The sequence below is a fragment of the Pholcus phalangioides genome, unplaced genomic scaffold (assembly GCF_987345545.1).
Source record: "Pholcus phalangioides strain wild (caught in Gottingen) unplaced genomic scaffold, Ppha-v1.0 ptg000017l_1, whole genome shotgun sequence".
Classification (NCBI taxonomy): Eukaryota; Metazoa; Arthropoda; class Arachnida; order Araneae; family Pholcidae; genus Pholcus; species Pholcus phalangioides.
Genome location: NW_028301610.1, coordinates 29,292,572 through 29,319,276, shown reverse-complemented (window position 1 = coordinate 29,319,276; position 26,705 = coordinate 29,292,572). Strand labels below are relative to the sequence as shown.

Below are 26,705 nucleotides of genomic sequence, written 5' to 3'. Positions count from 1 at the left end.
GCTATTATGGTCTAATGTTTCGTTAGTCATTGAAAAAATGCTTTTCATATTTTGGGACCCAAAAAATTATAGGCCCCACACCCGAGTGAAAGTACCTGCAGCCCCTACCAATTTACATACTTCTGAAAATCACAGTACTGGATCTTATTAGCAAGGGGCTGCTATATCAGGACCGTCTTACTAACAACTATTAACAGCATCTTGGGGGCCCCTCCATGCAAAGCGATTTTTCTGGAGACCCACTTGGCGGTAACTACATTCAAATATATCATATTACTTGCTCGAAAAATACAACCAAGTCTTATCACTTGAGGCCTCGAGCTATGCCCGAGTAGTCCCATGCTTTAAAATGGCCCTCACCATGGCTCCCAATTTCTGCAGCAGGGGGCCCCCAGACCAAACTTTTCACTGGACTCTCTGTAGTAAATTTATAGCGGAAAAAAATGATGATAATCGTTCTGGGCCCCTGGGCTGGAGCTCTGCCCTTTGGGGGCTATGACCCTCATTTCTATACATCCGAGGCCGTAGGCAAGACCAAAACTGGAGGGGGGGGGCAGGCTGATCTGATGCCCCGAGCGCTGAACCATAGGGGGTGCAAATTTCCCTTTTAAACCTTTCTAACATTACAAGGGGTTGTGCCAAAATGCTGCCTTGCCCCGACTGAAATACGCATCTAGTTGCGGCCGCGGCCATAGGCATTGTCCTGGTGGGCCTATTCGTAAAAGAAAGACCTAACTACATGCTTAGTTCTTGCATGGACCATAGCCCTGGGGGGGGGGGGCATGATGAATCTAAGTTTTTTTTTTTAAACTTTTTTTTATTATTATGAATTATTATTTTCATATTTATGAATAATTCATTAATTTTATAAATCAGTGAGTTATTCATAAATGATGAAAATTCAATTTTATGACGATTTAATTGCTGAAAGAAATTTATCAGAACTGAAAGAAATAAAATATAAAAGGAATAAAAAATATATATGGACAATATAAAAAATATAAGCAAAAAATAAATAAATAAAATTAAAAAAATCCATAATTAAAAATTTTCAATTAATTTGGGCCCCTGTTTAATCGTGGCCCATGCCATTGTACATTGAATCCAGATTCACGACAGCTTAATTCAGAGTTGTTCCGTGGGCTTTGTGGAAAATTTTTATTTTTCCCGAAATGCTTGATAGGTGAAGACCCCTGGAGCATAGACAGTTAAAATTTATTTTCATATAAAAAAAGTGAAACTTATTTTAACGAACAAAGCGCGATTCGCCGATTCAGTTCAATATGTTCTTGATTCCTATGAAAATGAAATTATTGAAATTATATGAAATTATTGAAAATATCAAACCAATTATAGTGAAAAAAGTAATTTGGCAATGTAAACGCGTATAAGCAGCTTAGCAACTGATGGCGTCCATTCGGCACAAACAAGCGGAATAGGGTTGCCGAAAGGCAGGACGTCACGTGACCTTCCGTCATCTCCACCCTATAATACCTCCATGGGTTAGTGAGATGAAAATCTGAAAAACAATTTGTGTTTAATACAACATATAAGTTTCTTAATTGAGGTTACTGAGGAATTTGGGAACAGAAAAATTCAAGGAATGGAACGGTGAAGTTCCATTCGGCACAAAATAATTCTTTCATTGGTTCGCTCGAACAGTAGAAAATTCCGATTGAAAAAAATTAATTTTTTTCTATTTATAAAATTTGTTTATTTGCGTATGGTCTAGCTTGTTTTTATAATGACATTCGTAAAATCACGAGATTATGCCGTTAAAAGTGCAATGCATATTTTGAAATAATACAATTGAACGACCGACGTTAGTTGACCCAAAATTGCAAAAGAACCACGGCTATACGCGTTTCTGAACTATATGAAGTTCCTTCATCAGTAGCAGGAGCAAAGAAAAATATCGTAAAATACTCCTTATAGCGGGAGCTACTCGCTGTTGTAGACAAAAGAGTCGAATTCAAAAATGTTTGAATTTGACTCTTTTTCTGACTCATTCCGAAACGCGTATAGCCGTGGTTCTTTTGCAATTTTGGGTCAACTAACGTCGGTCGTTCAATTGTATTATCTAACCCAAAAGGTAATTCATTTCTATATTTTGAAGTACTTGAATAAAATACAGTGTTTGCGAAAACTAATTAGCACGCTAACTTGACGCAGCTTCGATTTGGTGCAAAATACTTTAGCCAACCTCGGGATGTCACGTGACACTTGACAAAAAAAAGCGATGGGTGTTTGACTCAAAATTTCTTATCTCGCGGCAAATCTATCAGCGGCGAAAAACTTTGGTAAAAGAAGCTGAGAACCCACCAAAGGCTCGTTTACATCCGTTAAGTGGTCAAGTAGGTAACTAAATTTTAAGTTTTCAAGTACTTTAAAATGTATGCAGACGATAAGCACCATTTACACGTCATTTAGTTGATAAGTGATTAAGTAATTTAAGGGCCATTTAAGCGAATTAGGAACTTTTCTCCAATTTTTGAATACTTTTTCTATTTGGAAGCATGCCTCTAGAACAGCGGTTCTCAACCGGTGCTCCGCGGTCGCTCGAGTAAGTTAAAATAAACCAGTAAAATTTAAAAAATAGTTATGAATATTTTTAAATAGTAAAAAATAAATCAGTAACTTTAATGAATAATTAAAAAATGGGCCTACGGGGCTCCGCCATAGAATTTTTTTACTAAAAAGGGCTCCGCGATTCAAAAAAGGTTGAGAACCGCTGCTCTAGAATCAAAGGTTTGTCAGTAATTTGCGGTAAGGAGGCCTACCTATGCACGTGGAGTAACATGGTTGAGTCTATTGTTCTATCACTTGGTCCCCTCCTTCCGCCGGAAAAATTAACCAGCTACTATCAATTATTTGTTTTTTATAATTTTGTATTTTTTATTATTGCTTTTTTTATGCAACGTAAAAGCGGCAAAAATAATTACTGTGTTAACTGTGACCTGTTGAAACTTGTGAATTTCGATTTTTATACACTTTCATTCATTTTTTTTTTCTTAAAATTTAGAGAAAATTCATTTTGATTTAAGATACCGTATTAAATGTATAATCGCACAAAAGTCGAGTGTCTTCAACGCATGGCCTGAGGTATAGGCGGAGATAGACGCCAAGGCTGGTGGGGGTGAGGAACATGATGCCAATTTTTATATACGCATTTACCGGCTCCGTTACTGACGATGGAGGGGGAACAGTCACCCCGTATCACCACTCATCGCCCTTGGAGCTTTTTGTCTTGGCCTACCGATCCTTTTCAGAAAAAATGGTTGAAAACATAGAAAAGCGATTAATTCTAGAATGATTCTAGTTTTTAATTTAATTATTAAAGAAATTTCGGAATTACTGGAAGAAATACTTCTAGAATAAATGATAGAAATAATTTTCTAGAATAAAATGAAACAATTTTGGAATTGATGAAAGAAATAATTCCAAGAACAAATTGATGAAAATTCAGAATTAATGGAAGAATTTTAGGATTTTCAAATAAATAATATTAGAATTAGTGAAAAAAAACAACTTATAATTCAGTAAGAGAAATAATTTCGTAATTTCTGATAGAAATTATTTCACAATCAAAAAAAAAAAAATTGCATGATTATTGAAAGAAACAATTTCAAGTTATATTGAGTATGAAAATTCCAAAATTACCGAAATAATTTCAGAAACATTGAAAGTGATTTCAGATTGAAATTAATCTCAGAATTAATGTTACCAGTAGGGCTCGAATTTTTATGACCTAAAGATAAAACGTCGTTGCATATCGGTTAAAAAACTTGAAATTCAGGTTTCTCTAACCTATCAGCCACGGCGTTTCGTTTTTATATCATAAAAATTCAAAGGCTATTAATCAGTTATTAATCAAAAACTTAGAATTAGTGAAAAAAAATATTTCAGAGCTAATCAAAATAGATAATTAATAAAAAAATTCAGAACAAATAAGTCTTCAATTATTTTAGAGTCTGTTTACATGGTTTAACTCGGGCAGGGGCACTGGGCTCTTCTATGAGGCTTTTTGAATAGACGTCATAATCATCAGCATCATTTTGAGGGAAAGGCAAAAATGATCTCCTATAGAAATCATTGTTAAAATTGCCGATTTTGGGGGCGTAGAAATGCAGAAATTTAGTGGGGTTTTCCTTCACATCAATAATTTAAAAAAATTGAATTGAATTCTTGATTTTTCGAAACAATTAAGTTCGCTTAGAGATACGAAGCCCAGAAAATTAAATTTAGAATAATTAGATTTTAAATTTAATTAACCTACTTTTGAGTTGGATATTCATGCAATAAGGGGCCGTTCAAGTATTACGTAAGCAAATTTTTAGCCATTTTTGACCCCCCCCCCCTTGTTAGCAAAATTTCGTCAGCATTGCCTCCTAACGCATATTGGTGGGATCAGAAACGTACGCGGGAGGGAGAGGGGCATAAGGGGCTCATGCGCCCCCCCCAGACGAAAAAAAATATTTTTTAATGCAAACATTTTTTTTTTAATTAAAATTTCGAAAAAGAAAATACCTTTATATGTTATCGATTTCAAATGAACTAAGCGGCGCATTTTTTACAAATCACTTGAATGACCCGTGGCACAATTCCAGTGCATTTAAGTGGCCCGGACACATTTCCAGAGCACTTGAAAGATCCGTGAGACATTTAGAGATCGCTGAAGTGGCTCTGTAAAGGATTTATCATTAAGGAGAACCGTCTCTCTAACCTCTTCTAGAGGAGAATCTCTCTAAACCGTCCCACCCGGGGGGCCATTTCCTGAAGTTAAGAGAGGCTACTAATGCCTCTACTTCAGCGCCTCACGACACAGTGCGTGAAATTTGGAAGGCAGATTCATGTGTCTCCAGTGGTGTAGATGGTAGCATGCTTGCCCGGTATGCAAGAGGGCCTGGGTTCGAGTCCCGGCGGAGACGTGATGACTTTTCTTTCCGAGCTCACCTCAGCATAATATCCGGAAAATAACTGTTTCCTTGATATCTCTGGCTGAGAAAAAAGCCATCTATATCTCTCATTAAGGAGAATGTTAGTTCAGATGCCCACAAACTAGCGAAAGATGTTTCTCGTTTTTGGCGCACCGAGTAAGATGCCATTAAGAATATTTCATATTTTCATTAAGGGTGGTTGATGACGTAAGCATCATCCAAATCCCTTTCCCCCTTGTCACCAAAAGTCAGCAAATCGGAAACCCCCCTCCATCGATGCTGACGTAATACTTGAATGACCCCTAACATTGATTTCAACTTTTTATTTATATCTTCTCAAGCACGAAAATGAAAATTAATGTGAGCTTTGGCCTGAGTTAGGTCTGACCGTCCATGTACGATCCCGTTCAGTGCACGCGAGCTCCAAGGAAAGATTGAGATATTCGTTGCCTCTAGTCTAGTGGTTTAGGGCAGTGGTTCTCAACCTTTGGAAGACCGTGGCCCGGTTGATTTCTTTTATGTAAGTAGAAGGCCCGGTAATAAGCACGCCTAATGAGGTATAAATGGATCGGTGAGTTATATATACAAGTATATTCACTGGCCGGTTTGACTGATGTCAGAGCCCAGTGCCTTGCCGCGGCCCGGCGGTTGAGAAACACCGGTCTAGGGCGTTCACCCGGAAAGTGAAAGGACGTGGGTTCGATTCCCCACAGAGGCAATTGAATTTTCTCTTTCCAAAATATATCTTAGCTTCAGCCAGCTGTTAAAAACCTTTGAAATGTCTCCGTATTCTCTTTTAATATCCAAGTGCATTAGTCTATATAGTTTAGGATATTTTGAAATTAATTATAGGCCCATAAATTACATTGAAGAAATTCGGCAGCTTTTATCAAGTATTTTTTGAATCAAAAACAGGCAGATCGATAACGAACTTCAAGAAAAATTTCGAAACATCTAGCGCCCATCAAAAAGAAAAAAAAAGTTTCTTTAATTTAGATTTGTTTCGTTAGTCGAGCAGGAAGTTGCCATATTGGTTATCTTGTATGTCCCTCAAGTAAGAGGGGAATATCACGTGATCCAAAAAGCATCATTAAGAATTACCTAACTAAATTACTTGAGTTGGTGGCCTGCGGGTTTCGTGGGAAGATTCAATATAGCCCGTCAAGTTTGAAAGGGTGAAGACATCTGACCTTCATAAGTGAAGAAAATTCAAACGAGAAAGTGAATATATTCAGCCGTTACAAAGGCTATTCAATATCTTCTGAAATAAAGGATTGGGCGGGAAAATATATCTTCAGCGACGCCATATTGAATTCCACGCCATTCCGTGAAGTCGTTGGTGAAGACGTATATTTTGAGTTCGTTTGATTGAATTTTTAGACGTTTCATCAAAATGGGGAAATGTTTTTCGCGCTTTAGACGCTTTATTCGCCATCGTGTACGTTGGTTTCGTCGTTGGCGGGTGCGTAGATGCCGCATAGAGGAAGATGCAGAAAGGGTCGAGCCTTACTTTGTGGTAAATCCATTTTTCGATGCCGATGTTTTCATTTTACCGTTAATTACCAGAAATGTGTATGCTAGGGGGCAGTAGCTAGAAATATTTCCGGGGGAAGGGGTAACCAAAATGATTGAGCAATAGAATTTTTGTTATCCCATATATCCCCCCCCCCCCCCGTTACAGTTTTTGTGGACGCCATTGTTCAACGATTTTTTGGGTACTCATCGAATGTTGGGTAATTCGAATGTTGTGTGTAACTCGAATGTTGGGTAATTTCCGACTGAAATTTCGGCTACTTTTCCATTCGATAGCGCGGAATGCAGGGCCGTCTTAAGAGTCATGGGCCCCAGTGTCGCCTTAACGCATAGGCCCACCCGGGTGGGGGGGGGGAAGCTCATAATAATGAAGTATGAAAATTTTTGAGATTAAGCATGCAAATTTGTAAGCAAATCATAACTACGTAAGGTAAGAGGCCTCAGAAAAGTCTATCAGCCCTGGGGCCCCATGATGCTCTTAACACTTACCAAGCTGTCCTTTGACTGCAGTCGGAGATTTCAAGTACACTATGAATGCATTTTTCAGTTAATGAAATTATTTTTCTTTTAAAAATAGAGTATAGAATTGCCCATGCTTGGTTACATTTCAGGTGTAATACATACAGGGTGTTTCAAAAAAGATAGGCTAATTTCTAAAAGGCAGTAGAATTGCATTCAAATAATCTGTCTTTACATACAAGGGGTGATCAAATGAAAAGGTACGAAACGACGTAAAAACGTAACAGTTAAATATTGCGTATTTCACCATGGGAGAACGTAGCGAGACATCTCGGGATGCGATTGGAGTCTCTGACTGGGATCGGAGCGCGCGCCCGCATGTGCAGCAGAGAGCAGAGGCTCTTATCAAAAGCGCCGTCCAAATGATGTGACAATCCGTATGAGGACAAGATGGCGTTCGTGTTGCAAAATTCGACGATTGAGGAGCAGCGAGGTGTTATCCGATTTCTGACAGCGGAAGGTGAGAAACCGGCAGCTATTCATTGCCGGATGGTGACAGTTTACGGGGAGAAATGTGTCTCTGACAAGTCTGTCGGAAAATGGAGTGCCCGTTTTCGTGCAGGCCGTGAGAGTGTGGGTGATGACCAGGCCAGGCAAACACTGTCATCACGAGCGATCTCATCGACAAGGTGGACGACCTAATGAGAAGTGATCGGCGTGTCATATTGCGAATGTTGGCGGTGAAGGTGGATGTCAGCTATGGAACCGTGTGGACAATTGTTCACGACAGGTTGCGATATCGGAAGGTGTGTGCCGCTTGGGTTCCGAAGCAGCTCACCGACCAGCAAAAGGAACTGCGTATGGGGCTAGCACTGCAACATCTGTTTCGGTATCAGGAAGACCCCGCTTTCATGGAGCGGATCGTCACAGGTGATGAGACCTGGTGCCATCACTACGAGCCAGAGACAAAGCGGGACAGCATACAGTGGAAGCATGCGCCGTCACCTCCCCCTAAAAAGTTCAAAGCCGTGCCGTCAGCAGGCAAGGTATTGCTCACCGTCTTTTTCGACGTTTAAGGTCCGCTACTTGTGGAATTCCTCAAGCACAGAAAAACAATTAACTCCGATGTGTACTGTGAGACACTCCGATGCCTACGCAGGTCCATCAAGAACAAAAGACCGGGGCTGCTCACGAAGGGTGTGGTTCTGCTCCATGATAACGCGCGTCCACACGTCTCCAAAGTCACACACATGGAACTGGCCAAGTTCAAGTGGGAGCCGTTGGACCATCCGCCCTACAGTCCGGACATGTTGCCCTGCGATTTCCATGTGTTTGGTTCACTGAAGAAACACCTGAAGGGGAAGCGCTTCAACTTGGATGACGTACTCAAGGACGCTGTGAAGGACTGGGTTTCGTCACGGCCACAGGAATTCTGGGAACAAGGAATCCTGCGGCTTGTTCATCAGTGGGATCGTTGTGCTCAGGCCTATGGTGTATATTTTGAATAAAGTCTACATTTGTACCCACCGTGTCGTTTCGTACCTTTTCATTTGATCACCCCTATTATATACTGTATAACCCAGCTATTTTGACATCATTATACAATTATATAAAAATGATAATGTTTTTTGCCAATTGCGATAGCATCTAACTTTATGCTAATAAATTGAGTATAATCTCAAAAGTAAAATCTCTTGACTGCTCCAGGTGGGATTGGGGGGGGGGGGGGGAGGGCCCGGGTGGAACTCCAAGGATTCAGGTCATTTGATTTCATAAGAATTTTTTGTGAAGTGTGCTCTCAATATTTCACGCAAAACATACAAAGCAATGAATGTACCCTCCCACCCCGCATACTTTATAGAGAATTCCTTATATATTCCTAGTAACTCTTCATTGTTTTGCCTTATTAGAACCCCTTGAGTGCAGGGGGGGGGGGTGTCTTTTGATTGTCATAAAGCAACTTATGTTCAATGGATAATAAATATGTAGTGTTAATTTGAAAATATATGAACATAATATATTTCATTCGTGGGATTGGGGCCGTGTTTCCCTAAAAACCCTCATAGGACAATATTTCAGAACAGGTAGCTCTAGTTTTTATGGCATTTTGTTTAATCTAAAAATATATAGACATTTAGAGCAGTATTGCAAATTTTTGTAATGGCGGTCAAAAAGACTGCTCTGGTAATTCTAGTGTTGAGACGGCCCTGTATAAGACCCCAGGCCGTGTGATTTTTTCTGAAACCCCCCAGAAATATCTACCTACTAATTTACATACTTTGCTGTCAAACATTTCATGCAGATCTCATTTCCTTGAGGACCCAGGCAGGGCCGTCTTAACGGCATCCTGGGCCCTTGGGCAAAGTGATTTTTCTGAAGCCCCTACTTAGTGAGACATGTTTACTTTGGGAAACTTTAACCCGATATAAATTTTGCAAGGCCCCCTTTGCACTGGAAGCCCCTGGGTATTTACATAGGCCTACTTGTATACATACAAGTATTTACATATGTGTGAAACTCACAGTACTAGATCTTTTATTTGCATGAGGGCTCCTATATCAGGGCCTTATTACCACCATTTTGGATCCCTCCACGTAAAGTGATTTTTCTGGAGCCCACTAAGCTAGAAGTACTTAATTAACCATACAGGGCCGGGAATTTCGCGGCCCGATGCAAAAAAGAAAAATTGCGGGACCCCCCCCCACCCCTCTAAAAAAATTTATTAAATTACTCCCTGACTTACAAACTTTCCGAGTTACGAACAGCAATTTGGCAGCTTTGGTTATAGAGTATGTAATGAAAATTGTACAGGCAGTGTGATGGAGTACAGAATATCAGGATATATATTGAAAAGAGAATGTACCTTTTAAAAAGTCCTTTTTATTATATTCATTTTCATAGTTGTAATGTATATTAGAAACAGCCACAACTTAGAAGGGTGCAGGCGGGTGTATTGCCCCAGTCATCGGACCAGAGAAGGCACAAATTTCACCCTTTAACTCCAACATTAGGAGGAGGTGCCAAAATTCATGCTGGCCCCAGCGAACCATGCATCCAGTTGGAATTCAATTCCCTGATTGGAAATGTTGGGAGAACTCAGAAATATTAGTGGGGTGTCGCTCAACCTCAATGTTTCCATAAGTATTACAAATATTAGGAGAGAGGAGGGTTTCGATCCCAACACAATTTATTACACATATGCTCTTTGGAATTCTTTCACACCTATTGTAAATAATATCTATCAGTGCTTTGATATTATTGGGGTTGAAAAACTAGAAGCTGTTTCATTTTCCACAAAATGTTAGTTTCAGGGGACAAAAATTAAATTTTTGACAAATATTTCCTATTCCTGAAGAAAAGGGTTACTTTTAGAAAACTTGCTGCCCTAAATTTTGTGTCCCGGTGTGAACGCACCTTTCACACCTGCCTAAGTCTGGACCTGTGCTTGAAAAATACAACCAAATTCCTTGAAATTGCACTTGAAAAATGCAAGCCCCTGCTTTTGAAAAATACAACCAAATCTTGGTAAATTCCTAATATATGGTATACCAGATTTGACAGTGTTGCTAGGGTTACTGGTGGAAAGATAGGAACAACAAATAAAACCTTGCCGCTGTGGTGGTCGAGTAATCATAGTGACAGACTCACAACACGAGGACCCAGGTTTGAACTGCACAGTGGTGGTCAGCTGAAGTTGGTTTTCTGTGGTTCCCAACTTCAAGGCACAAATGTGAGTTGTTCTTCCCGTTAAAAAATCTTGCTGCAAAGAGCAACAGGCCTACAATGTATACTATCCAATCATAACACTTCATGCATAGTTAGAAAAATTGATGGCAGCACTATACACAACAAAAATTATGCAGAAACAAACTTCACGAAAGGTTCACTACACGCACACATTCTAACATGTACCAATTCGTTAAAAGTTCTGCAGAGGAATATGGACGAGGTGCATGTCTGGTTTAGTAGTAGTAGGAACACCAAATAATGTTTAAAAAATGTGTGCCAGAGAAGATGGTGTTGGCGATGTATTGCTGTTTTGGCATAGTTGAAAACTTTGTGACAAAAAGGCATACTGTATATTAGAAATCGACCTTCATTTTTGCTAATTCTTTATTTCCTTGGTTCTTTTGTGTGCATTTTCTTTGTCCTACATTTTCTTATTTTTTTTACTATGATTATCATCATGTGAGAACTCCCGCAGCACACAGTCCTTCCTTTTTTTAGATACAACAGGAGATTGCTTAAAAAAGGGGGGAGGGTTCTCTTCGTCAGTCACTATTTTCAAAGTCCATTTTCATTTTGGTTGATGTGTAATTTGTCCTCGGGCTCCAATTTAGCAATCACACAAAAAATTCAAAATTTTCTATACTGAATTCATAGTTGCCATTTCTACTGGGTGTTTTGGGCCCTGAAATTTTGCCATTTTTTTTATGAGGATCTCATTTTCAGAGCTTGCATTTCTGATCCTCATAGGCCTATTTATTTTAGTAGATATTTCTAACCAGGATTCCATATTATCAAAAGTGATGTAATTTTTTATTGATGTTATGATGAATGTTGGAGAAATACTCAATGTTTGTTTAAATTCCATGGAACAGTCTCGTAACCATCAAGCTTATCTTTGAACCAAAATATTCATAGCCTCTGCGATAGTCTTTATGCCAGTGGTGCCCACAGCCATGGCAACTTGGTGCCTGGGATTTGTAAATCCCCAATAGCTCATCAAATATCCAGAAATACAAAAAAAAGACACAAAAATTTAATTCACCAATTCACATATTATGTTGTAAGAATTAGACCCAAGTTTTTTTTATCTACAACTGGGTTCTTAAGTTTCAAATGAGTTAAAATAAGTTTTAGTTAGTAATGCTCAACTGAGATGTTTTATTTCCTTATTTTCTTTTTGAGGTCAATGAGGAAAGAATCTCCTTAAATGAAGTCATAGAACGTGAAATAGCACGGATAGAAGAAAAAATTCGTAAGAAAGTGGAAGAGATGGAATTAAGGATGGAGAGAGAAGATGAGCGGCTGCTCAATGAACAAGAGTTTTTATGTGAGATACAAGAAGAGCAAGAGGAGTTAGAGACACTGCGTAATCAAATGCTCCAGCATGAACAAGAAATGGACAATGAGAGGGAGCGTTTGGAGCAAGAAGAGCTCGAGGAGTTGCAACAGCTGCATAAACAAGCATTGAAGTATCAGAAAGATCTAGAGTTGTTACATCAGGAAGAACTGCAACAACCAGCTGATGCTCCAAAACCAGTTCCTCATCGCGTGAAACCGGTTCGAATGGGTCCTTCAAAGCTGGTTCGAGCGGGTCCTTCAAAGCTGGTTCGAGCGGGTCCTTCAAAGCTGGTTCGAGCGGGTCCTTCAAAGCTGGTTCAAGCAGGTCCTTCAAAGCTGGATCAAGCAGGTCCTTCAAAGCTGGATCAAGCAGGTCCTTCAAAGCTGGATCAAGCAGGTCCTTCAAAGCTGGATCAAGCAGGTCCTTCAAAGCTGGATCAAGCAGGTCCTTCAAAGCTGGATCAAGCAGGTCCTTCAAAGCTGGATCAAGCAGGTCCTTCAAAGCTGGATCAAGCAGGTCCTTCAAAGCTGGTTCAAGCAGGTCCTCCAAAACCGGTTCAAGCGGAACCTCCAAAACCGGTTCAAGCTCATCCTCCAAAACCGGTTCAAGCGGAACCTCCAAAACTGGTTCAACCAGAACCTCTAAAACCAGTTATAGTTAATCAACCAAAACTGGTTCACGCTTATCCTCCACCTCCAAAACCGGCTCAAGCTGATGTTATAGTTCATCAACCAAAACTGGTTCACGCTTATCCTCCACCTCCAAAACCGGCTCCAGCTGATGTTATAGTTCATCAACCAAAACTGGTTCACGCTTATCCTTCACCTCCAAAACTGATTCAAGCCGATGCTCAAAAGCCAGTTCAAGCGGGTCCTGCAAAACCGATTCAATCCGATGCTCCAAAGCCAGTTCAAGCTGGTCTTGCAAAACTGATTCAAGCCGATGCTACAAAGCCAATTCAAGCCGATGCTACAAAGCCAATTCAAGCCGATGCTACAAAGCCAATTCAAGCCGATGCTACAAAGCCAGTTCAAGCTGGTCCTGCAAAGCCGGTTCAAGCCGACACTCCAAAGCCAGTTCAAGCCGGTCCTGCAAAGCCGGTTCAAGCCGACACTCCAAAGCCAGTTCAAGCCGACGCTCCAAAACTGATTCAAGCTGGTCCTGCAAAGCCGGTTCAAGTTGACGCTCCAAAGCCAGTTCAAGCTGGTCCTGCAAAGCCGGTTCAAGCTGGTCCTGCAAAGCCGGTTCAAGCTGGTCCTGCAAAGCCAGTTCAAGCCGATGCTACAAAGCCAATTCAAGCCGATGCTACAAAGCCAGTTCAAGCTGGTCCTGCAAAGCCGGTTCAAGCCGACACTCCAAAAATGATTCAAGCTGGTCCTGCAAAGCCGGTTCAAGTTGATGCTCCAAAGCCAGTTCAAGCTGGTCCTGCAAAACTGATTCAAGCCGATGCTACAAAGCCAATTCAAGCCGATGCTACAAAGCCAATTCAAGCCGATGCTACAAAGCCAATTCAAGCCGATGCTACAAAGCCAATTCAAGCCGATGCTACAAAGCCAGTTCAAGCTGGTCCTGCAAAGCCGGTTCAAGTTGACGCTCTAAAGCCAGTTCAAGCTGGTCCTGCAAAGCCAGTTCAAGCGGATGCTTCAAAGCCAGTTCAAGCTGGTCCTGCAAAGCCGGTTCAAGCCGACACTCCAAAGCCAGTTCAAGCCGACGCTCCAAAACTGATTCAAGCTGGTCCTGCAAAGCTGGTTCAAGCCGCCGCTCCAAAGCCAGTTCAAGCTGGTCCTGCAAAGCCGGTTCAAGCTGGTCCTGCAAAGCCAGTTCAAGCTGGTCCTGCAAAACTGATTCAAGCCGATACCCCAAAGGCTGTTCAAGCTGGTCCTGCAAAGCCGGTTCAAGCCGACGCTCCAGATGTGATTCCAGCTTGTCCTCCTGATGCGGTTAAAGCCCATCCTCTTCAAGGAGCGCAGCAGTCAGCGACAGCTTCAAAGAGGTAAATAGGCTACCTATTATTTTTGAATATCTCGGTAAGGTGTCATGTTATTATACATCCATCTGTATGGGGTCTTTGTTAATCCAGATAAGTCCAGTGGCATTTTGAAAGTGTTTCAAACCTTTGGGTGCTCATTCTTAATTTATATAGAAAATATTGATTTCTAAATCAATTTTGGGGGGTGCTTGAGCACCTACAGCATCCAATTTCTGATGCCAATGGATAAGTCCCATGCCACCATTATTCCCTCTAAGCTGCTCGCGATGAAAATATGCTTGTGTACTTGCAAAATCATGAAATACATTTTAGGTAGATATGGTGCATTGCCATTCAGCGTACAGAAGAAACAGGTCTGTGCACTTGAAATGAAAGTTAAGAAAGAACATTTCATCCCATTAAAGTAGGGCCACATCATGCGTTAATGCTTGTTTACAGGCCCTCACATGGGTAGCAAACAACTAATTTAGTAATCCAAGTTGCAGGAATAAAAGGTGCTGGAAAAAAGTTTAAGAACAACAGAAAAACTTATATATCTTGAAAATTAGTGCTTGTAGATGTATTAGTGGTAACTACAAGTGGAACATTTTCCATTAAAAATAGCACTTTTTGAGAAAAACATTGTTAAAATTATAGTAAAGGTCAAAATCTGAAAAAATGTGTAAGGACAATCAAAAATTATGCAAAAAAATTGTTTTTCTTTTCTCTTCATAAGCATTATCTTTCAGGATGTTATTGATAGATATAAGTCATTAATAACTAGTTGTGTAATAATCTTCTAAGTTTATTTGATCAAAGCAATAACATGTTTTCCTACTGCATGCCATTTCTATAGTCTTAATGAGTCAAGATGCCACACAAGTGCTCTATACTATAGGACTAAGAAAATCCCTTCTCATTCACGACTCAAGGGGTTTCACTGAATTGATGACATCCACATTTTTTTTATCACATTAGGCACACTTCGATGCTTGCAAGGCAAGTTGTATTCCTTCTGCGATTACACCACTGAATTTTTTTTCACTCAAAAAGTGAATAATTGTCTTTTTCTGATGAATGGTAGGAGAAAAATTGCTTATTCTAGGTTTTGTGATTCTGATGTTACCCAATAGCATTCAGTTGTCTTCTGTATCATTAGGACATGCAGAGGCATAAAAAATATTTACAAAGCTTTGAAAAGCTAGAAATGAAAATGCTTCATTTTTCAAAAACTCTTGCTGGCATTGAACAGTAAAATGTAAATAAATCCCTTTAAAAAAGATGGGCAGCGCAGTAAAACCATCCAGTTTTCACCTTGACTTATTTATATTGGACCTTGTAATTTACACATTTTGCATTGTGCTTTTGAAAGTTAATTTAATCTAAATTTTTGTAGCTTTGGTTGTATAAATCCAGAGTTACAGTCAAGTGTCCATACTTGGGACAATTTTAAACTTTGCATTGAAAATTCAACCCCTCAACGAAACATTACCATTAAAACCCACATTCTCTGACAGGATGTCTAAGCTATTTGTTGTGAAAATTTCAGGTATATATATATTTAGAGCTTAAAAAATAAAATGGCATTTGTCCCAGGTTAGGTACAGGCACCATAACTTAGGATAATATAGTTTTTGTGTGTTGTCACATGTTTAAGTGCCTTAGTTTTACTTGGAACAGGTTAAGTCTTTCTAAAGAAAATCCCAAGACAACACCATACTATAAACAGTTCAGAAATCACTTTATTCATCAAAAATTATGTCGCAACCCTTATGACAAATCCCTTATCACATAGTAAGTTCTCTGGTAAGAAAATATCACAAAAAACAGCACACCTTTAAAAAAAAAGAACAGCTGAACTTAGGAAGTAGCTAACTTGAACAATGTTAATGTGTGTAGCGACTTTGGCTGACATATAAATGAATAAAGAAAACATTGAAGTTTTTGAAAAGCCAGAGGACAAAAGTGTAGAAATCTCAGTGGATGCTAAGAGGTTTTAAAATTCTCTTTATCTCACTTTTTGAAACTTCATTAATGTCATAAACATCAGGAAATAAGATCACATATGTTTCACCCATGTAAGTTCTCATAAAAATAATTGTGAACAGCTTCCCATTTGAGCTAGTATCGGGAATGGATTATACACAGTGTACCGCATGTAAACATTCAGGAACGTAACATTGACAATGCATTTTCTAACTTGGGTCAACAGTGCTTAACATGGGACAGTACAAACTTGATTTCCTACTCAAGCCACCGGGCTGTACTTAACAATAACGGTGATAAAAAAAAGATTGAACTGGTATTCTATAGAGGAGATTTTACCTAACATTGCCCTAAATCAGAGAAATCCCCCACCCCATGTCTAAATAACTGGTGCAAACCTTAGTAGCTCATTGAAGAACCTTACAGATTTTCAGGGAAACGCATTAAAAACTTTTTCCTAACCAAAACATGTTCTACACCAGTGATTCCCAACGTGAGCCTTAACGCCCCCTTGGGGGTGATGGAAAGTTCCAGGGGGTGGTAGACGCTACAGATATAACATAGGATCCTATGGGTTAGATTGTTTGGGGGGGGGGGAGAAAAAAATTTCTGAAGAAGGGGGCGATGGGACACAAAAAAGGTTGGGAAACTACGTTCTACACTATTGAAACTAATTATAAAATGTTAACTCAACAAACATATGTGATGACCAGCTTTAAACATGGACTATATATATATATATATATTGTCCAAAATGATTCTGTAAGAAATAGAAAATTATTTACAATCATATTAAGTATTTACTCTTTGTATAACATAGTCACTTTTGGACATTTAATGCAATCAATGAATTTTCAATGGGAATTTTTATATTGAAAAGCAAAATTCAAAGTTCTTGACGTGACGGTTTAAACTATCAAAAACCTGCCAACTCTGGTTCTTCATTAAAAGAAATATAGCAGATCTCATAAAGGTAGACTTGAACCTAATGCCTGGATACAGAGCAGAAAGATAGCTATTCTGTTTCTGGATTTTGTGCAAGGTGAAAATTGCAAAAAAATATAGGAAGTTAAAGGGATATAACTGCACAAGTATTTGCAATGCATCATAGAAAGGGGGGGGGGGACTGTGTTTCTCCTGATTGAAAAACAGAAATCAGTTTTTGTGTAAAAGTCTTGAATTCTGTCCTTTAATTTGCTGATTCAGAATGATAATAGATGTTGTACCAACATAAATACCATTTGACTAGAAATTTTAATATGAAAAGTGGGAAAACCCTCACATAAATAAAAGCACTCTATATAAGAAAAATGTGTTTATCATAGGTGGAGATGGGCTTGGAGGTCTGGGGGGGGGCAGGCATGATGATGATAATCAGATGACCTCCCCTGATTCACTGACTGATTCATCATCGCCGAGCTGAAACACTGAATTTATGAATATGAAATTTTGTCTGTAGTTTCATTTCATGGAGCAAAGACTCTCCAAGCAGGAATTTTTCTAAAATTCGACCCCTAAGAGGGTCATAGGTGGGGTTCAAAGGTTATACAGAGAAATCATGCTGAGCCAAAACCGTTGAAGTTATCTATATTTGTGAAATTTTGTCTAGTGTTATTTCATGATGCAAAAACTCACTATGAGGGTTTTTTCTTCTAAATTTGGCCTCTAAAGTGGTCATGGAAGGCTCAAAGGTTATATGGGACAATCATTGCCGAGCCGAAATCACCAAAGCTATAAATATGAAATTTGGTCAGTAGTTTTATTTTATAATGTGAAAAACTCACTAATAATGGATTTTTTGAAATTCATACTGTAAGGGGGACATGGGGGGGGGGGTCAAAAGTTATATGGGACAATCATCGCTGAGCTCAAATCGCTGAAAGCTATAAACATGAAATTCAATCAGTATTATATTTTATAATATAGACTCTTGCCAAGACGGGATTTCTAAAAATTCAGCCCTCAATGGGATCGTGATAGGTTCAAATTATATGGGTGAATCATCTACGAGTAATTTTCAGGTTACGGAAGCTGCGGGTAACAGCTAGTTCATATATACACATATACATTAGATCAGGCGACTCCAGGTCCCGGGTGGGGGAAAGAAATGTTCCCATTATCTCCGCCCATGATGTTTATCCATGAAGTTTATTTGGGCTCAACAACCTTTCATCGATATATATAATGACATGTTCACTGATTCATCATCGCCGAGCCGAAACCACTGAAGTTTTGAATATGAACTTTGGTCAGTAGTTTTATTTCATGACGTAAAGACTCACTAAGAAGGTTTTTTTTTTTAAATTCGGCCCCTAAATAGGTCATGAGGGAGGCTCAAAGTTTATATGGAACAATCATCACTGAGTTGAAATTGCAGAAGCTATAAATATGAAATTTGGTCAGTATTATATTTTGTAATATAGAGACTCGCCAAGACAGGATTTCTGGAAATGCTACACCCAAGAGGGTCACGAGGGATTCAAATGTTATTGGAAAGAATCATCTCCAAGCAATTTTCAGGTTACCAAATTCATGCGAGCGAAGCCGCGGGTAACAACTAGTGACACTATAAACACACAGACCTGCCAACTCTCCCGATTTAGGCGGGAGACTCTGCATTTTTCATCCTTCTTCCCGCTCTCCGAATTTGTTAAAATTTCTCCGGATTTTGGCAGAAAATAAGATTTTACGCGAGCTTTCACATTGTCGTGGCGTCGATGATTACCGTCGTCGTTAGGGAAAACACCCATAGAGGACAGCCAGTAGTCATTTCCATTGAGCAGCCTTAAAAAAGTCTCTGTGACCGCATTTAAGCAACTGGCAAAGACGCGACTTCGTTTTCGTAGCGTTTATCGGCAATCATTTATCAGGGGGCATGACCTTGGTTGCCGAAATTACTGTATAATCATTATTGTATTCTATTAACAGCCGCGCGGTAAACATGTTTTTTCGTCGGCAGCTTTGTAATTTGAATTTTTTTTAATTTTTTCTTCCGATTAAACATCTTCTAAAAGAAAATATAAAACTTTAAGCCATATAAAGCTTTTAAGAGTTCATATATCCAAGATTATCAATCACTGATAGCATCCACAAAAGAAAACACTTATACTTTATGAATAGCATGTAGATGTTATTTCTCTATTCTGCATGGAAAGACTGACATGGAATTATATTCTGCTCAGGGGCAATGCAGAACCTGCCTTGGGAGGGGGGGGGGAATGTAACTTTTTCTTAATTGATTAAAAAAAAAAAAATTTTTTTATGAACCTTTTTTTTGATGGAGTCTATGAGTGTCGGGGGGGGGGGACCCCCTCCCTCAGGAGAAAATCCGGATTTCTGGATTTCAAAAGTTGGCACGTCTGAACACAGATTTTTTAATGTTCATATTTGTTCCTTGTAGGTTGTTTATTATTTTATTAATTAATGCTGAATTAAATTTGAGAGATTAGGTAAAAATTTGCATTCTCAATGATTAACAAGATTTGTCTTAAGAAATCAGTTGATTTAAATAAAGAAAATCCAATTTTATTAAAAAATCTGATCCAAATAACCAATTTAATTTTTTTTTAAATCATGATTTAAGTTTGGCAAACTATCTTGGAATTAGAAGAACTTGATTATGTTTGTACCTTTTTTTTAGGAGTACAATCATTCTCATCAATAGCATGATTTATACAGTTGGTGCTTGTTATAACAGCCACCACCATTCTTTCTGAAACTGATATTACATCGGGAGGTCATTATATCAAAAGGAAAACACATATAGTTGTTATACAAGAACATTTGGGACTTAACCTACCGATCTCGTTGTAATGGAATGGTCGCTATAATGTGGGGTCATTATAAATAGTGTCAACTATATTTATTTGAATTTTCTGAAAAAATGTGTTTTTTGTATATTTTTTCCCTTGGTTTATTTGGCTATTTTTCCAATGCCCTGATATTTGATTATTGTGTAGGGATACAAAATCTGGTCCTGGAAAGAATGTGAAGAAAGGGTGTCATGATTCAAGTCCAGTGAGTATATATCTAATTTCACATCTCAGTGTTAAATTTTTTATTTCATTGTAACTTACATCAACTGCTTAGCTTTGTTTCACATGATTTTAACAAAGTTTGATAACTGCTTATTTTGTCATCAGAAATCGCTCTAGGCAGAATTTTCAAAATTTTAGGCTAATGTGTTTAACACTAGAAGGACAACGCTGGTCATTTTGACTATTTTTTATCTTTCTCGATTTTCATTATAAACAGATTGTTTAGAATGTTGAAATTTCAAGACTTTTCCTAAAAATGCTTAAATATTATGCTATCTATAACATCATAAATTTTTGCAAAATTCTGCCGAGATATTCTTAGTTATACCTAGAAAGATCATTACTGGTCAAATTGACTGGTAATGTTATAGGCACTTTTATAGCCATGAGCAGCAAATATTTTGTCAAATCATGGGATCAGATTTCCTCTAACATAGATATGCTCACTTCGACTGATTGAAAGTATCCTTTTATTTATATATATACTGATCTACTAATTACGAAATAATGATATTAATATAGCCAAAAATGTAGCGATGCAAATCATTGAATCTTATCTTAAATCTAGTAGAACTTTGAGCACGTGATGATTGTTTTTCTTCATCAATACTTGATGAAATACTGAAGCAGAACAATACTACCTTTGTAGGTATTATAATAAAAGATGAAAAGAAATTTCATGTGAAATTCATCAGGGACCCCTTATATATGAAACACATTTACATATAGACATTACATTTTGTGTTTTCTGGGTAAGAAAATAAAATATTCTTCTACTACGTTCAATGCATTAAATATTGAAGTGTGTATTCCCAAAATGAGAAAAAATTCTGAAACTGGTGTTTGTGTGGTTCGATGATACACGCATTCAGTCTTTCAACTTTAAAGCACAAATGTGATGCGATTTCCATTTTTGGCAAAAGTCACCATTGCAAGCATCAGAAATTACTATGGTGGATCGTCATTGTGTCAAATCCTGATGTATCTTGAAAAAAAATAAATTCTGTGAGTAAAAGAGCTAGTCCACCAAATTAGAATGCTAATTTGTCAACTTTGCTAAATAATGAGTGTTAAATTGCCAATGTTGCCAAATTACAAGTGCTAAATTGTTAGTGTCACAAAATAATGGGTGTTGAATTGCCAATGGTACCGAATAACGAGTGTTGAGTTGCCCATGTCACCAAATAATAAGTGGAAATTCTTTCCAATTTTGCAACAATTCCTTTCTGAGTATAACAAGAAAGTAAGTAGGAATTATGCCCATAAGATTGAAAAAAAAAGCAATTGTTTATATTCATCCATCATTAGTTTTTCACTTCCAATTTGGAACATAAGTGGTAGCACCTCCTGAGCACATAAACACTGCCTAGTTTACTAAAGAACACTAAAGGTTTTATGGTTTCAAAACCATAATCATTCACTCGCCTGTATTGGAGCAGGCATTACTCTGAGTGGCGCAGAATCTGGAGTGAATAAAGAAAATGATTGTCAAAAAGTGTGAAAAAATTGTCTTTGAAGTTCCAACTATTTACAATCTAATGATTCTGTAATATAATTCTAACAATAAAATGCAGGATATATCAATTTATTGAGAGTGGGTTAAAATCGGCAGCATTTCCAGGCCTTTTTAAAGTGCAACTTGACACCTGCGCACTTTCCAGTAATGGTTGGCTAAATACGATTTTCTGTGGTTTTTAAATTTCAAGTCTGTTATTCCTTTAAAAAAAAATAAATGTCATGGCAATCAGCAGACCTATAACAAATATACACCCAGTAACATATCCACGCATCATGATTTCGAAGATAGGTGGCACCAGCTACTATACACAAAAGTAAAAATATCAAAAATTAAGATTTTTCTATTGAAATAAATTAATTCAAGAAAGAAAAAATTGAAAACTTGTTATAGAAAATTTTTGGCCTATTTAAATCGCTGCTGTTCTAGACAACAAATAATGTCCTCAGCAAGCACAAAGTGCGAGCCATCTTAAATAGACTGGTGTGAAAAGTTCGTCACAACAAAATATGGCTGCTTTTTTTTCTTTATTTATAACTGAATTTTTCTCATTTTTGTCATCAGTCCCAAATATTGTTGCTTTAATTCATTGTTTTTTCTTCTGTCAATAATTTTATTGCTCCAATTCATACATCCTTGCTCTAAAACTTTGCTGCTCCAAAAACTGCTTGAAATCCTATATTTTTCTTCTCCAAAAACAACTTTATCCCTTCCCACCCCTGACAACTCTGTAATCATCAAGGTTTCTCATGAATATCTGGGTGTAATCATTTCTGCTAACCTCTGTTAAAACCTCCATGTCTATTACGCCTTTCATAAGTGTCTCCACAATCTTTTTTTTCTTCGTCAAAACCTTAAAAACTCCACCCGTCACCTCAGATATTTCTGCTTCCAAACCTATGTCCTTGCAGTACTATCATATGTCTGTGAAACTTTTGACCGCCCTTCAATACGACTTAATTTTAAACTGCTGGTGGCCATCCGCCTCCATTACTGAACTCAAGCGACAACTCGCTATCCAACCGCTTTCCACCCGTAGATATATCTCTTGATTAACCTTCCTTTTCATAATCCTCCATGGCCTTTTTCATATCGACACCTCCAATATTCTAGACCCAACCTTCATGCTTTTCCAATAGAATTAATCATTTCCCAAAACTTGAAACCCATCTTTGCATCCACAGACCGTTTCAAATTTAGTTTCTTTCCTTGAAAAATAACCAATTGGAACAATCTCCCATCAAACATTAGGCTATTGATTGTACGACAGTTTCCAATTTTATTTGAACAGCAGCTGTCTCCTCTGTCAAATTTCACCACCACATTCCCTTGTATAGGTCTTGGCCAGGCATATTGAATAAATAAATATCTCACAAGACAGTGTATCACTCATTCATTTCAATACTTGTCAACTTCGCTTATGCAAAGTATTGATTTGATATAAATTTCAAGAAAAATCCTGATTGGTATTCTAGCAAAACAGTTATACAGTACAAAGAAGTACTATGCAAATAGAATCTTGTACCATCACACCAGTAAAAACACATTACTTACAGGAAATCTTTATGCTTTCTTGCTCCAAGTTTATGCAATGAATTTAACAGTATTAAAGCTATAAAAAATAGTGTTTGAAATAGCAGATATGAATTATTAAATAAAATAAACTGTTTAATAACACTGTAATGTTGCTATGAATCTAGTCACTAGGATCATATCCCTTGGAGTCAAAGAGTGCTTGTTTTGTAATTGTCTTTTTGTTGTGTTTGTTTTTGTGTGGTATTTTCAAGTAGAATAAAATTAAAAAAAGAGCTAATTCTACAATTTTTTATCTTTGAAATGTATTTTATCATGATTAAATCTATACTTCATATGTGTGTACATGTATATTTATTTTTTTCAGTCACCTGATCCCAGTCCAGCTTGAACTTCCAGTTCTAATTAGTAAAGTTGTTTAAGAACACTTTTGTTTCCTGCATATTTTTTTCCTAATTTTGTAATTTTAGTCTTTCATAATAATTTTATATTGAGCTTGTAAAGATATTATTCCTGACCATTTACGATTCAAAATTTGTAATAGCTCTTCTATTCAACAAGCCATTTCATTCAATTTTTGATTGTCTTGTTGCCAAGTTTTTGGTTCTGCGAAACTTTTACAGTTTTGATTGTTGTATGTTCAGTGTTTCTAAGGTTGATTGTAACATAATTTTATAATTTTAGTCTTTCAAATAATTTTATATTGAGCTTGTAAAGATATTATTCCTGACCATTTACGATTCAAAATTTGTAATAGCTCTTCTATTCAACAAGCCATTTCATTCAATTTTTGATTGTCTTGTTGCCAAGTTTTTGGTTCTGCGAAACTTTTACAGTTTTGATTGTTGTATGTTCAGTGTTTCTAAGGTTGATTGTAACATAATTTTATAATTTTAGTCTTTCAAATAATTTTATATTGAGCTTGTAAAGATATTATTCCTGACCATTTACGATTCAAAATTTGTAATAGCTCTTCTATTCAACAAGCCATTTCATTCAATTTTTGATTGTCTTGTTGCCAAGTTTTTGGTTCTGCGAAACTTTTACAGTTTTGATTGTTGTATGTTCAGTGTTTCTAAGGTTGATTGTAACATAATTTTATAATTTTAGTCTTTCAAATAATTTTATATTGAGCTTGTAAAGATATTATTCCTGACCATTTACGATTCAAAATTTGTAATAGCTCTTCTATTCAACAAGCCATTTCATTCAATTTTTGATTGTCTTGTTGCCAAGTTTTTGGTTCTGCGAAACTTTTACAGTTTTGATTGTTGTATGTTCAGTGTTTCTAAGGTTGATTGTAACATAATTTTATAATTTTAGTCTTTCAAATAATTTTATATTGAGCTTGTAAAGATATTATTCCTGACCATTTACGATTCAAAATTTGTAATAGCTCTTCTATTCAACAAGCCATTTCATTCAATTTTTGATTACGTATGTCTTGTTGCCAAGTTTTTGGTTCTGCGAAACTTTTACAGTTTTGATTGTTGTATGTTCAGTGTTTCTAAGGTTGATTGAAACAAGTTTTTTTTATATTGTTATATTTCATATATATTGTCTCTTTTGTATGATTGTAATTTTTAAGTATGAACTATTTAAGATAAAATAAAGATTTGTCTATATATATATACACTTGAAAATTTGTAAAAATTATTTGGTTTGACAAAATGCTTTGGTTTTACACACATTGTTCCTGATTATGTGGTTTGATTCTGAAAAAAGTACTGCATTTCTTGAACTGTATACCACAGCGCTTATTTTCTGAATTTTTTTTTAGGCTTGCTGTGATTAATACTGATGCAATTATATTGCATTGTATTTTTTATTTGAAAAAACACAATTTCCAAGAAATTGATAACCATTGTCATATAACATTAAGCTGATAACAATAGCTGATTGGATTTCATTTCAGCTACCCAGAATTGGTTTTAAGCATTTAGCAAGTATTTCCTAATAAGTATTTATTTGTGAAAGACAACTTAACAGTGGTTAAATTTCATCCTGAAAAATGATGGATAACTTTTCAGGAGGAAATTACACCAATATCAATCTTATGCTTGCATAAAGCAGATTTTTTTTTTTTCTGATTCTCCTCTTCTCGCTGTGTGCTTATGCCAAAAATATAGTAACTCATATTTTACTATTGGGCAAGAGAATCATGCTACAGTACCACAATACTTACATATTGCCATAAATATGTTACAATATAAGGAGTCGTGGAGCATTTTTCAACAAATGAAAATTTGCTTTACTATAGTTTGTTTGCAGAAGTTTACTATGCAAAGGTAGAGAGTGTTCTCATGTTGTAAAATAGTTTTCATATATCAGACGGGGATGAGAAGCATATACAGTAGAACTCTGCTAATCCAAAAACCTGCTTAATCCGAACGACCCTTTAAAAGAAAAAAGCGACGTGTGGGAGGATGTTGAAGAATCAACATCAGAAAAAAAAAATGAAGTACATAGTTGATAGTTGCCTTGAAAAAAATTCTGTTTTCATTTGAAGAAACGACATTGTATATCAAGTGGATCAATGTTTGCAACTTACCGTAATTCCCTTGGGAAGGATTGGCAGCGCCTCTAGGAGACATGACACACACGCACTTTGAGAACCACTTGACCTATTGCTTGACGATGAGTCGTTGCCAGTTTAGACTTTGGATTTCTGCATTCATGAAAATTTGAATGCTAAGGTTGCGTTCTTTGTGGAGCAAAGAGATGAGTTACAAGAATTGTGACAGGGAGTAAAAAAAATGCATAGGGGTGGAGGAGGAGGATAGAGAAAATGACCGTAGGGGTTCTGAAATGTAAAGGCATGATGATGATCCCTCCATAGAAGAGAGGAATAAAAAAAAGGGAGAAACGCAGACACAGCAGATAGCAAAAGTCAGATCGAGGTGAAAACAAACAGGTTTGTACAAGTCTTGTTGACTAACATTATTCTTTCTCTTTCTCACTCTTTGAGTTTTACTGATGAACCATTGATCCTAGAGGTATACTTCCAATCAGAAAAATTATCCAAATAATGTGTAGAACTAAAAAAAGTCATTCATGTTGCAAGAGGTTGTAAGTTATTGAAATAAAAAAAGTAACTTATATATATTGAATGGACATCCTGTCCTCAAAAACCCAATAAGAAAAATGGTGCCCAGTCTCTCCAGAGGCCAACAAAAAAATTCCACTTTTCTAAGTGCAATAATCACAAAGATAGATCTAAATTAAAAATTATTTTTTTGATCTGGCGCTCTATCACTTGTTCACGGTCACTCACAATGATATTTTAATTCAAAAATTGGAGGGAAGTTTGGAAGGAACAATAAATTTAAGAAAGAAGTGTGCCCACATTAGTTTGTGCTGTTTTTTCCCAAATTTTGTCGGATTTTGAATACAAATATCTTTGAATATTATACTTAGAAATGTTTTAATTTTTTTTGTTGGCCCAGATAATACAGGGTAGCAACTTTGTAATTGGGTTTTTGAGGACAGTGTCCATATGAAAAGTTAGCTTTTGTCTTTCAATAACTATACAACCCCTTGCAACATGACATATCTTAGTTCTGCATGTTTTTCTCCCTTTATGCATTGTTTTTTTTTTTTCAACACCTGTTCTCCATAACCAAACTGTTGAAGTTACAATACCAGATTTTCTAATCGGCACATGGGG

At 37.2% G+C, this 26,705-nt stretch overlaps 1 protein-coding gene across 2 annotated transcripts in view; it reads left to right on the top strand.

The window, feature by feature from the left end:
- Nucleotides 1–24,550, top strand: part of LOC149072872 (uncharacterized) — a 33,527-nt gene extending 8,977 nt beyond the window's left edge. The window contains exons 2-4 of one of the 2 annotated variants that reach the window (XM_089246549.1): nucleotides 11,841–13,990; nucleotides 19,912–19,969; nucleotides 23,406–24,550. In XM_089246549.1, the coding sequence (XP_089102675.1) occupies nucleotides 11,928–13,990; nucleotides 19,912–19,969; nucleotides 23,406–23,429 (2,145 nt within the window). In that variant the 5' untranslated portion in view covers nucleotides 11,841–11,927 and the 3' untranslated portion in view covers nucleotides 23,430–24,550. Of the gene's footprint in view, nucleotides 1–8,688; nucleotides 13,991–19,911; nucleotides 19,970–23,405 lie in introns of those variants that run through there. The other variant, XM_089246548.1, reaches the window with a different exon arrangement.
- The last annotated feature ends 2,155 nt before the right edge of the window (nucleotides 24,551–26,705 follow it).